At 34.3% G+C, this 13,504-nt stretch overlaps 1 protein-coding gene across 1 annotated transcript; it reads left to right on the top strand.

The window, feature by feature from the left end:
• The first annotated feature begins 928 nt into the window (after nucleotides 1-928).
• Nucleotides 929-9,579, top strand: LOC127620556 (ALK and LTK ligand 1-like). Its single transcript, XM_052093705.1, has 6 exons — nucleotides 929-987; nucleotides 1,437-1,715; nucleotides 5,053-5,103; nucleotides 5,962-6,042; nucleotides 7,988-8,061; nucleotides 9,478-9,579. Exons 2-5 carry the CDS (start codon nucleotides 1,448-1,450, stop codon nucleotides 8,050-8,052), a joined length of 465 nt encoding a protein of 154 aa, XP_051949665.1. The 5' UTR covers nucleotides 929-987; nucleotides 1,437-1,447; the 3' UTR covers nucleotides 8,053-8,061; nucleotides 9,478-9,579.
• Nucleotides 9,580-13,504: the final 3,925 nt, after the last annotated feature.

The following is a 13,504-nucleotide window of genomic DNA, read 5'->3' as shown; positions in this document are numbered from 1 at the left end:
GATTTGTTATGAAGAATGTTTAAAGCATTGACTGATCCAATTACAATGAATATATATATATATATAAAAAAAATATTTTTTTTTTATTATTTTCAATCTTGATACACATTATGACCAGAATTATTTTTCAAATACCTTTAGCTCTTTTCATTTCTTTCCTTCTTCTTCTTCTTTTAAAGAAAAGGAGGGACGAGACGAAATACATTTTTGTGGTAATCAGCATCATGCCCCAAATGCTGTCGATGGAGCTTAACTAGTATTGAACTCAGAATATTCATTCCCAATCAGGCGATTGATCTGTAGGCTACTTGTTTGTTATAAGATAAATAAGAACCATGGAATCTATGCGTCAAGCGTGTAAGACCAGCACAGAGCCAAGTACAAACTTGAGTCGCGAGGTGGAAACAAGCAGGGCTTACAAGGATAGTGCGCTTAGAGCAGTCATAAGACGCAAACATCCATGAACAAAAAACATCCAGACGTTATTCTTATAGCTACATTTATGCTAGTGCATTTAAATCGTGCTTGTGTATATGGGTATTTGTAGTTGACCATAATTTCCTTCAAGGGACATATTGTGCAATGGGTATCTCCAGGAACATTTACGCACCCAACTCTCTGCAAGCTTTGACTCTTTTAAAAAACGGACAGAAGAGTTTTGAGGTAGGCTACACTTTTAAGTTATTTTAACTTTTTTTGTGATGACTTTGAAACGAAAGGAGGGGAGACTGTCAAAGGAACTTACCACGAGTTAAAAATCCAAGGGAAAGATGTCTACATTGTTGCCACCCACCCGAAATCGATTGTATTACATTCAAGAAGCTTGGCACTTGACGTATAAAAACAAGACGCATGTTCTCAAGAAAGAGGCGAGACAACGGGCTCTTATTCACGCGTGACATCGGGAACTGTTGGAAGATATATTTTTCTCTGACAACTTTGAGTCCACATCATTCCAGGTAGAAGCACCTACCAAAACATTATTACGTAAGTGACCTATTTGCTCAAGTAAATGGGATATAGGCTATAAGTGTATGGTTATAGTAAAATATATATATATATATATATATATATATATATATATATATATATATATATATATATATATATATATATATATATATATATTACTTATATTGATTTAGGTAATATGCATGTCCTCTTCATTTAAGAGCTGTTCTATAACACTGAAAATATGTTAACCCAAAAATGTGCTTCATGTGGGTATCATCTACATTAACTGGTTTAATTTAAGTCCTTAATCATCATTTAATCGACCTGAATACACTGGGTTGCACCAACAAATGTTATTTTTAAGGGTTAGATCAGGTAGAAATAGGTCCTTAAGGTAACAATAGCAGCTTACCACTTTTTCAACTTCAATTTTTAGATTTTTTTTTAACAGCTATTCTTTCTTGTTTTGTTCGTTTTATCAGGGTGCAAAGCCATGCGGGCTGAGAAGAGATGGCACATATTATTGAGTATGATCATTTTGCTCACCACCTCCAGCCATTGCATGGACAGCATGGAGGTAAAGCAGAGAGAAAGACAAACTCTGCTTAATCTAATCCTGCAAGTGATCAGGGACAACCAGCGGGACAAGCCTGCATCCAGGCACATCACCAGTGGCCTCTACTCTGTATCTCAAGATGTGAAGTTATCTTCACATGAAAAGACTGCACATATGTCCAAGGAGGACAAACGCAGACCAATAGGTAAGCTGATTTGAGATCAGGTGATGATACTAATGTAATCCTTGGCATTAACTCCTTCCTGTTGGTGGGAGTTTTTCTGCATATTAACTGCTGTTAGAGCACTTTTAAACCTATAATCAATTACAAATATGAACAGCTGTCTCCTGTCCATGCATAACTGTATGTTCAGGTCTGAATTACATTAACAGCAACAAATAACATGACATTATTTTGGTTCATTATGAAAAGTCCTGTAAAAAGTATTGGAAAGACATGAAATAATATTAAGACAACTCTGAGTTTGCTCAGATACTCTTTTGATCTGCAGAGGATCATGTAGAATAAGTGCTCAGAGTCTTGTAAGACAGATCATATAATGTTAAAATCATCGGTGTAGATAGCCAGATGATCGTTCCTCTTTGTAAATTAGTTTCTTGTTTTCTGAGACAGCATTATACATCCATCACTATTAGGGAGTGACCCTGAAGATTGTGAAGAGGCTTATCTACAATTCTGTAATGCTAAGCAAGAAAGTTCTATTCTCTAAACGAAATGGTGTCTGTTGCACAAGGATACCATTAAGGAACAGAAGTGCCACATGTCCTTTCAGGGCAGTCAGTTGTGAATGGTACGAAAATAATAAAATAAGTCTCCTACTATTTAAAAAAAAAAACATCAGACTTGCCATAAAAAGCCCAATCATACAGCAGAACAATGGACAACTGTAACAGAGATGATCTCGGCGTTCAGTACAGTCATCATCATCATTAACAACAACAAAAAATGCTAATATTTGATATGGTTGAAGTTCATTGAACCCAATGAAGATTAGTTGCATTAAATGATTATGTATAATAGAGGTTATGCCTGGTGAATAATTGACAAAAGAGTGATACCAGTTGTGCTTTAAAGGCTGGAGACATCAGGGTAGCACCAAAAATAGCTAATATGGAAAATTGCAATAAACTGTACAGTATCACTGATATATTTTGTAGATAATTACATACAGTATATTTCCAGCGACTACTGAATGATCCATGGAATGACATGTTCTGTTACCTACCTACCTAGCTAGTAAGTTAATTATTTGATGTGTTTATAGACACTTTGGCATTTTTAAATGAATATTTAAAGAGAATATTTAAATATACTGAACCAAGGCAGACTAACTTCATGCATTTGTGCTGTTGTGTGGTTTCACACTGTTACTTAGTTTGATTATAAAGCAAAAAATAATTGTCATGCAATTGTGGACTTCTTGTTATTTTTGACAATTTTCTGGTTGGGTTGTTTCAGAATTGGCCATTTAAACATCTCAGACCTAACCCAAATGTATAACTGTTTGATATTTACAGTATTACACACAAATCAGTAATTCATTACACCTACAAACATCTGCTATTGCTGATTTGGGTGGCCTCTGATTGGAGATTATTTACTCTCTTTCAAGTGTTGGAATGAGACTGGAATAGACTATCAATTAATTGCCAACAAAAGCCTTCATAAGCCAAATAACAAAGGACAATTGCATCTATGTGAACTTCTGCATTTAATCCAGGATGGACTTCCAAGACATTAGTCATTAATCTTACAGTTCATACAAAATCTTTGTTTAAATATTGGCCCTTAACACATAGTATACTCATTTTAAACCATGACTTACACGGCACATAAATAACTAATATTGGCATTATATTCATGTTGTTAGCCAGAGGGGATCTGGCCCCCACTGTGAGTCTGGTTTCTCCCAAAGTAATTTTTCTCCATTAACCAACATCTTATGGAGTTTTATGTTCCTTGCTACAGTTGCCTTCAGCTTGCTTACAGGGGCTATAAATCCAATTATTATTTAATTCTTTATTTTTATACATAATTTATAATCATATTGAATCAATCTACAAAATGATGACACTTAACACTTTATAGATATTACAGTTTCATTTTCTGTTAATACATGATTTTCTGTAAAGCTGCTTTGAAAATATGTGTGTTGTGAAAAGCACTATACAAATAAAAATGACTTGACTAGACTTATACAATGAAAACATGATCAATTTGAAAACCAAGGTAATGCTGATATCACGGACATTTGTTTAATCCAAACAGTCTACACACTGTATCCTTCTGAACAGAAAAGCACATTAATATAGATGTTAAGTCATTTTATGTACAATTTCATATTAATAATACAAAAGAATGACCTACAGGATAAACGTCCTTGTATATATACATGTAGAAAGCCACTGTATTTTCAATAAAGGGGAAACTCAAATTCATTCATAACATGTCAGTCATCCCTTTTTCTAAAGCAGGTTAAAATTAGCTGCAGCATGGATTTGTGGACCTGACATTGATAGGCATTACAACGTTGTGTGAAATAATCTCCTTACTCCAAAAGGCTGGAACTGATATAGTCTGCATGTGGGGACAGTGTTTCAGGGTCGGGCAGGCCACAGACTGTACATAATTAGCAAAGACCCCAATCCTGGATTATCAGTCTGGGATTGCATTTAGTACGCTGTGAATGGGCTTGTCTTTCTTTCTTGCGTCAAGCATGTATTCATCACACATGTCAAGCATATGGCATATGTGATTGATATCAGTTTTATAATAATCTAGAAAGGTGACATTTTCAGAGAGGTTGTTGCATGTTTGCACATTATGCAGGCATGAGATTTGAAATCTGAAATGCAAACAGGTTGTTACCAGAATTTGTTCCTAAAGTCTAAACACTCACTGAAAATTCATCATGAATTGTGGGCAGTCACAAATTGAAGTTACATCTTCAGTTTTGCAAACTCACCTTCCAATCAAAGCCTTTTGGGCAAGTCCTTAAAAATGTAGTTAAGAGAAAACACTAAATAATGTCTTTATTGACTTCTAAAAATGCCAAAGTTGTGTTTTAGGGTTAGGATTCTGGTTAGGGTTCCTCAGTAGTCATTATAATTATAAATTTAATTACATAGATGTCTGTAGGATATCCCTTTATAGACACAGTAAGTGTGGAAAGTAGACTCATACAATGACTCAGCTGGAAGCAGATTGATGATGTAATCATTCTCAGACGAAATACACTTAGCAGTATTTTATTCTAGAAATACATTACGGTTAATGATATCCTGCCCAAATGCTTGTGTTAAATTTTAAATAATTTTATCCTTACCAAAACACAATGAATACAATGACAATGAAGTTGTAATAATGTGTCTTATTTCTGTTCTATTCCACACTTATATTGTATAGATTGTCATATAGATCAGATATACAGTAGAAGTCTTTTCATTTTCTAACGTAATATATCAAGCTCTTTATTGTTAAGTCAACTTTAATACTGTCTTCTTGTTTTTGTTTCTTGCAGAGATTGTCCCAAGAGACACCATGAAAGACAAATTTATAGAACATTTTACAGGTAAAAAAATAAACTTTTAGTACATATATTCTTCATCTTGAGTGAATCCATTTTTTAATGTGTACAGCAGTGGTTCTCAACTGGTTTTATTTCAAGACCCAGATTTTACATTGGACATTAAGTAGCAACCCAACACATTACCAATATTGTTTGTCATACACTTCCTTAAATTCATTAATAGTAATTCATTAATATTGCCAAAATATATGTACTGTATATATTGTTTGAGAGTTTCTAAATGTCTTTTACGTTTTTATGTTTCACGCTCTCGGCAGCAAATCATTCACTACACTAAACATATTATGGGTAGCACATACAACGTTTATCCTAGTGAACGATAACATTTTTGCCAAAATACTGTAGAGTTACATTGGACACACTGCTGTTGATGTCAATAACAAAAGAAATATTGAATTATTTGCAGTTGCATTGTTTTTTCCCAGCTGCCATGGCTCTATCAAAACCGACCCACCAGTTGAGAACCACTGGCAGACTTTATGCTCATTATAGAACTGTTATCTCATTAACGGGCAGTCACATATACTGTATTAAGCCAGCAGTAGGTTAACCTTGGTAAAGTGCTTTAAAGCATCTGGGATGTGAAATAGAGTTCTCTCTCCAGCCAAATTGTGGTAGGAATTGCACATGTACGCTTATTATTAAACACTAAATTAAACACTAAAAACTTCATAATCTTTTTTTTTTTTTTTTTGAACTGTGAGTCTCTGAGTTTAGGCATAATGCTTGAACAGTAATTTTGAAATGAAAAGTTAATTGATAAAGATGACAGTGTGGTTTCAGAGTTACTAATCTTATAAAATCCCCATCATGACTGTAAACTTTTTTTTCCCCAAGCAGGACCAGTCAAGTTTCCATCTGAATGCAGAATACATTTCCATAGAATTTATTACAACACAAGGGATTGCTCCCAACCAACATGTACGTATATCCTTGACTTAACCTCAGTTGACACATAACCTTTAGTTGTGATGTAAAATGTTTATGATTCTCCTTTAGATTCAATTTGGAATTGACAAAAACTCACCACATACTTGTTGTGATCTAAACTGATTATGTTTGTTGTACTTTATATGTTTAATATTAAATAGGCTGCCTGTTTCCATTTCTCTGTAGTAAAAAACATTTCATTTCACTCATCAGGAATGCTCCTCCACCCTAAGTCCTAATGGACTTTAGTATTCAGGAGAGGATTGGACCTTTCCATAAAATAATACCAATCTAATGGCCAATTTAAAGTGTTACTCTAACTTTTCCTCAATATAGAGCTTGCAAAACATGTCAAAAGTAATCAAATTCAGTTTTGTTTTTTCACAACAAGAAACTGGTGATCAGATTTATATTGTGGGTCACAATTTATGCTTTTGTTTTCTCCTAGACATTGTCTGTTTCCGTTTTTTATTTTATTATCATTTTTATTTATTTTTAAGTAGAAACACTTGCCTTGTTGCGGTCTGAGCCGTTTGCATTTATTTTGATTCTTAGACTTGCTCCACGGCCCCCATGGGTGGTTCTTCATAAAGAAAGAATGGTTGTGAAATTATTTGCTTAAACAGACTCTGTCTTTTTTTCTACATTAGCTTCTGTAACTGGATACTACTTTTCTAAGCAATGATCTACTCAAACAATAAAAACATTCAATGAACTTAATTAAATTAAGGAAAACTTTTCAATCCAATAACATTAAGCCTTTTCAAAGAAAAAAACAACTAGCTTGAACAGGTTTTTTATAATCTTCTTATGTTATATTATATTTATATTAATTTAGATATGCTTATGCAGTGAAAATAAAATGGACTGAGTGGGAATTAAGTCACTCTATATTATATATATATGAAATACCATTACACATTTTTTTATGCATTTTTATGACGTTTTTGCTGAAGCCACTTATGACCTTATCCCAATAAAAAAAAAAAAATTTAAGGTGTTTACATGACAACACACGTTGCCGGCTTATTAAGCATAATCGGTATACGATCATGCATGTATATTCACTCAATGATATTGAGTTGTATCAAAATGTTCAAATATCATGTTCATTAGCTCATTTTAACTAACTAAACTGAACAAGATGCAAAAATGGATTTTTAAGTGATCAATTATTGCATAGAGCAGTAAACAAAATGCATCATGTATATTATGAGATGCTATGCAAAGGAATCACCTGTGAAATTACTTTTGGCTTTGTAAATATAAGTTCATGCATAAGGAGAAAAAAATGACCGGCTGCGTTTGATTAATTGGCAGCACAAGAAACACTTGGAATGACCAAAGCACAATAATTCATGACTAAATCAGACTTTATGTCAAAAGCATTTATTTCACCGTTTTATGACTTGAATGCTCCCTAAACTGCAGTAAACTTGAAAAAGGCCAACTTTTCATGTAATAGATAATCAAAAGCAATTCCAGCCAAATTCTTGCTTGTTAAAGGTACATGTTTGTTTTTGATATGTTCTGCTTTGGACTTGTGGCCATATCACTTTTTAATAGGATATACTAATGTATCATGTTAGTACCTTGAGAGAGAATGATATCAACAGTGCTTGGAACAGGACAGCAATGGGATGTTCAGACTTCATAAACACCATTAAGGATAGACCCATGTGGTGCTTGAACCAGGTCATTTTAGCCCATCAAGTACATTATGGGTGCAGAGAGATAAAGCTATTTACAGGGATCCATCTCACCCTCAGCTTGTTCACACTCTATACGTCATGCCATGGTGGCATGAGAGCTCCACTTAAAACCTTGAATGTCATCAATGTGTTTGAAGTGGTTATGTTTGCATCATGTTACAACATAAGACAAAGTGTGACTGCCTGTTTAGACATTCTGAATGTACTTTTTTCCTATTCCACAGATTATAAAAGATGTGCACGACTGCTAACGAGACTAGCTATGAGTCCCCTTTGCACACAGTCATAGAAACTGCATGTAAGTACAAGCATTTAAGCTATTTGAACCCTTTTAAAGCAATACTTCTGATGTTGAATATATTTTGTTCGGAGCATTAAACGATGTTGAATTTCTTCACTTAATCTACATAATTTTGACTGTCATTTATAATATATTGTATAGCCATGATGCATGTGCTGTAATAAATCTATATGGAATCAGAACACTTTCAGAATAAATTTTTATAAGTAAGTCTAATTCGGTTTTTGAATAGCTCTACTCATTTTCTGACTTAAGAAAAGAGAGACATTTGTAATATGATAGTCAAGCCTGCTCTCGGTTACTGTTAGGAAAGCTTTGCACGTTTCTTTGACTGAAACCTTAGAAAAAATATTGAGTAATATATAATGTCAGTTTAATCATGGCCATCTGGTATGTTTTGAGGCATGCAGGCAGAAAACAACCTCAAGCCAGTCACATTTAAATTCCATTTTTACATTTGGATTGTGATACACATGCAAAATGGAACCAGCAAATTATGTACAAAGTATCTCAGAAGTTCAAGTCCTGGCTAATTAAATGGCAGTTAAAAGCTAAATGTTTTAAAGAAACCAATTGTCTTTTCATATGTATGTTGTTATCAGCATTCTCAGATCCTTAAATCAACAACTGTATTGTTTGCACATTTAATGCACAAGCATTGATCTGCAAAGAAAAAGAAAAATAAATAAAATTCCAAGTGGTACCTTTTATGGGAGAGATACTATTATTCAATTCATGTTTGTGATAGACTCACTGTATAATTTAATAGTTGTGTATTAGACTGTATAACAAAGTAATTACCTAAGAATCTTGTCATTCAGAGCTAATCACAACAGCACTCAAGAATCAAATGAATCACACAATATTCATTTAATTCCTAGAAACATATTCAGAGAATTTTAGCAGTCAGAATAGCTCAACACCAAACTGTGATGCTAGAATCAGAGATGACAGCTATTAGATATTCAGAGAACTTGTTAGTGAAAGGTGAAAGAATCCATTACCGTTCTGAATGGCTAATGGTGGGGCGAGTGAATTATGATGATTTTATTAGGTTATGATTACTCTTTTCCAGACTGGTTTTCTTCTGAATCAATTAAAATGGTTAAATTGCCTTTTATTATGTGAATATGTTATTTCCATTAAAGTGGAGAAAGATGAAGTTCATTGATTCTGTGCATGACAGATGCTGGAAACTATTTTGCATGCCTAATTTCATAATCTTTAGAGGCTCACTTGTAAAACTACTGCCAGATTTAGGTGTATGATGTTTTGTTTCCAACTGTAATTGTATTGTAACAGTGTTGATTTTTAGGAAAGAGGACAAAATGTAATGGAATATTTTCAAGATTCATTTAAACAGTTAAGCTATAATCAGCATGTAATGTTAAGTAACACAATTATGTGCCACAGGTCATAAGGATATAAAAGAAGATACCCCAGAGATGTGAGAGTAAATATTTTTCCATGGAAGTGCCTTCGAATCCCTGCAGTTAACTGTCCTTTTGTTTTTATTGCACCTTATTTGTTTTTTATAACAATAGTAATTTTTTTTTTTGCTTTTTATCATTATTTGTGTTAAAATACTCTTTAAAATTGTTTTTGTTTAAAACATGGCTTTTTATATTATGAGTTCTAAAAAATATATTTATTAATGCAGTCAATTATTTAATAAATTCTCATTAAAGCCAACATTACTCAAACATATTTCTGTTTTAAATTCATTATTTCAAATGTAAATCTTTTTTCCTTTACATTTAAAATATATTTATGTACAAATCTTGCTGACCATGCTGTCCTTTCCATGATATTTAATGTTGGCACTATTATTATTTGAATTATTTGAAATTATTTGAAATTATGAAAACACATTGTTTGATAACAATGAAAATATTGCACTGATGCTTTGAAAGAATAAAAACATTCAAGCAAGCATAGAGTTCCTTCTATTTCCTTTTGATGAATTTAGAATCTATTGAAATGTTCCAGATACTGATTGCTCAGCATTCCAGCAGTGTTAAAATACACAGTGAAGTAACAGCTATGACCTGATACTTCTTCTCACCTAGCTCTTTAGTATATCATTACACAGCACCCATAGAGGACAACTATTAACCTTAGCATTAGTTAGGTTTGCATGTCAGGTTGGCTGCTATTGTATATCTTCACGTGAAGCCCTTTTGCTCCTTATGCATAGTGCCTCCCATTATGTTTACTTATTAAGCCAATAGTATCTGATATGTAAATTTCCCTACAGCATACTACCTATTGGCTGATAATAAATGAAAATGTTGTCTTTAAATCAAAATAGCTCTAGTTACGTCATTGTCAGAATTAACAGATTTGAGCGTTAAACAATGAAAATATATCATATTTTGGGCCTGTACTAGCGGCTATTGTTGTGCTGTATATGTGCTGTTATGCATTTTTTGTAACCTTTTGATTACACCCCCACATTGTTTTTAGTGGTTTTGGTGGTTTATTTCTAAACTAAATCTGTTTAGAAATAGGATTTAGATGTAGTTGAGCAGAGTTGCTTATCTTGATTTTGCCTTTTAATAAAAATAACTTGTCTGTGTCTTTGTAGTGCTGAAATAAGATTGCATCTGAGAGTCTTAAAACACACACACAATAAACACACAAACAAGAGTGTACCCTTTCAACTGAGAAAATAAGCAGAGATTATTCACTCTTTGAGATTCTGTTGTTTTATTAGTGATGGTAAACATTTTGTCCTCCTCTTCCATGATTTTTGCCACAGCTAAAACAGTGCAAATGAGACTGTGGTTTCAGAACAAATCGGAATGGTTATTAACACAAATATGAAATGTGGCCTTGAGCAGTGTTTACTTGTTGTTTAGAGTGTGTTATACACATATTAAGTTGACCACTTGAAAGCTATGCCAGAACTCACAGAGCTACAAGTTCTCACAACATCGTGTCTCTGAAAACGTATCAAAATGATTAGTATTGTTTTAAGAACAGTCAATGCTTGCTTATCAGACATCAAAATCCTGTCTGTAGCCTGATTAAAGGGGGACATATCATGCATTTTTTTGCCATTTCTTTCCCCTGAGATTTATAGACAGAGGAACCCTTGATAAGACAGGGTTAAAACAATAGAACATTGATTAGAATCAACATTAGCTGATGATATGTTATCGTCCCTACAGCATACTACCTATTGTCTGATAATAAATTAAAATGTTTTGTCTTTAAGTCAAAATAGCTCTAGTCATGTCATTATCAGAATTAACGTATTTGGGAGGGAAACAAGGACAATATATTATATTTTGGGCCTGTACAAGCAGCTATTGCTGGATTATTGATAATGGAATGGAGCAGATTTCATTATAGCTTGCAATCAATTTTTCTGTCTTGGGGACACACACAAACATAACTCTTCAAAATCCCCAAAACACTACATTCCTATATCCAACTTTGCAATGGTGGACAACAGGCAAATCTCTGTCAACCTCAGATGTGTTGTTTGACTGAATTGCTTTGATATGCTTGCTTTGAATAAAAACATTCATCAACTTAAATCAACAATTTTTAATGCATCAATTAAATGTGTGGCACGTCTATATTTGTTGTAACATTTTGATTACACTCCCACATTGTTTTTGAGAGAAAACAAAAACATTAATTTGGTGGTTTATTTCTAAACTAAACTATCTGTTTAGAAATAGGATTTAGATATAATTGAGCAGAGTTGCTTATCTTGATTTTGCCTTTTAATAAAAATAACTTGTCTGTGTGTTTTAGACAGTTATATACTGTATACCATAATCTTTTCAGTGTCTTTGTAGTGCTGAAATAAGATTGCATCCAAGAGTCTTAAAACACACACACAATAAACACACAAACAAGAGTGTACCCTTTCAACTGAGAAAATAAGCAGAGATTATTCACTCTTGGAGATTCTGTTGTTTTATTAGTGATGGTAAACATTTTGTCCTCCTCTTCCATGATTTTTGCCACAGCTAAAACAGTGCAAATGAGACTGTGGTTTCAGAACAAATCGGAATGGTTATTAACACAAATATGAAATGTGGCCTTGAGCAGTGTTTACTTGTTGTTTAGAGTGTGTTATACACATATTAAGTTGACCACTTGAAAGCTATGCCAGAACTCACAGAGCTACAAGTTCTCACAACATCGTGTCTCTGAAAACGTATCAAAATGATTAGTATTGTTTTAAGAACAGTCAATGCTTGCTTATCAGACATCAAAATCCTGTCTGTAGCCTGATTAAAGGGGGACATATCATGCATTTTTGTATAATTTCTTTCCCCTGAGGTTCATAAACAGAGGAAATCTTGAAAAGACAGGGTTAAAACAATAGAACATTTATTTGAGCATTAAGAGGACTGTGACATCAGGTTTAAACACAGGAGACATGAGACAGAGGACGAGCCTTTCGCAAGGATACTGGAAGCCGCCGTTGCTGATAAACTCATCAAACTTCCGACTTCCAACAACAAACTAAACAGTGTGTGTGTGTGTGTGTGTGTGTGTGTGTGTGTGTGTGTGTGTGTGTGTGTGTGTGTGTGTGTGTGTGTGTGTGTGTGTGTGTGTGTGTGTGTGTGTGTGTGTGTGAGCGTGTATTTATCACTTTGTGGGGACCAAATGTCCCCATAAGGATAGTAAAACCCGAAATTTTTGACCTTGTGGGGACATTTTGTCGGTCCCCATGAGGAAAACAGCTTATAAATCATACTAAATGATGTTTTTTGAAAATGTAAAAATGCAGAAAGTTTTCTGTGAGGGTTAGGTTTAGGGGTAGGGTTAGGTTTAGGGGATAGAATATAAAGTTTGTACAGTATAAAAACCATTATATCTATGGAAAGTCCCCATAAAACATGGAAACACAACAAGTGTGTGTGTGTGTGTGTGTGTGTGTGTAAGGAGTGGATTGCACAAAATGGCAGACATGGAGTACATCACGCGGGGTTTCTGGCTAAAGAATGTGGTCCCAAATGTGGGCGGAGACGGGTTAATGGCATCTGACCGTTTAACGTGTGTCTCCGCTGGTACGATAACTTAGGGACAAATTGGGCTCTATCGCCAAGATATCAGCTTGCCGAATTTGTGTGCGGGCAAGACCAAAAAGGGGGTAAGGCAGTTTTTGGGGCTGCCTGGCTACTACCAAAGTTTGTGCCTAGTTATTCTGATGTCACCAGCCCGCTGACTGACCTTACTAAAAAGGGTGCTCCCAATCCGATCCAGTGGACAGAGGCGTGCCTACAAGCCTTCCATAAGGTCTGCACTGTGTGTGGGGCCGCTTTTACATGCACCTGACTTCTCTCTCCCCTTTATTTTGCAGACTGATGCAGGAGGTTGGGGGGAGGAACGGCCAGTGCTATTTATTAGTCGCAAGCTCTCCTTCAGGGAGAAAAAATATAATACCATCAAGGAATGTCTTGCAATTAAGTGG

This window comes from Xyrauchen texanus, chromosome 27, assembly GCF_025860055.1.
Source record: "Xyrauchen texanus isolate HMW12.3.18 chromosome 27, RBS_HiC_50CHRs, whole genome shotgun sequence".
Classification (NCBI taxonomy): Eukaryota; Metazoa; Chordata; class Actinopteri; order Cypriniformes; family Catostomidae; genus Xyrauchen; species Xyrauchen texanus.
The sequence above is the reverse complement of the archived record's forward strand: the minus strand, read 5'-3'. Positions and strand labels throughout refer to the sequence as shown.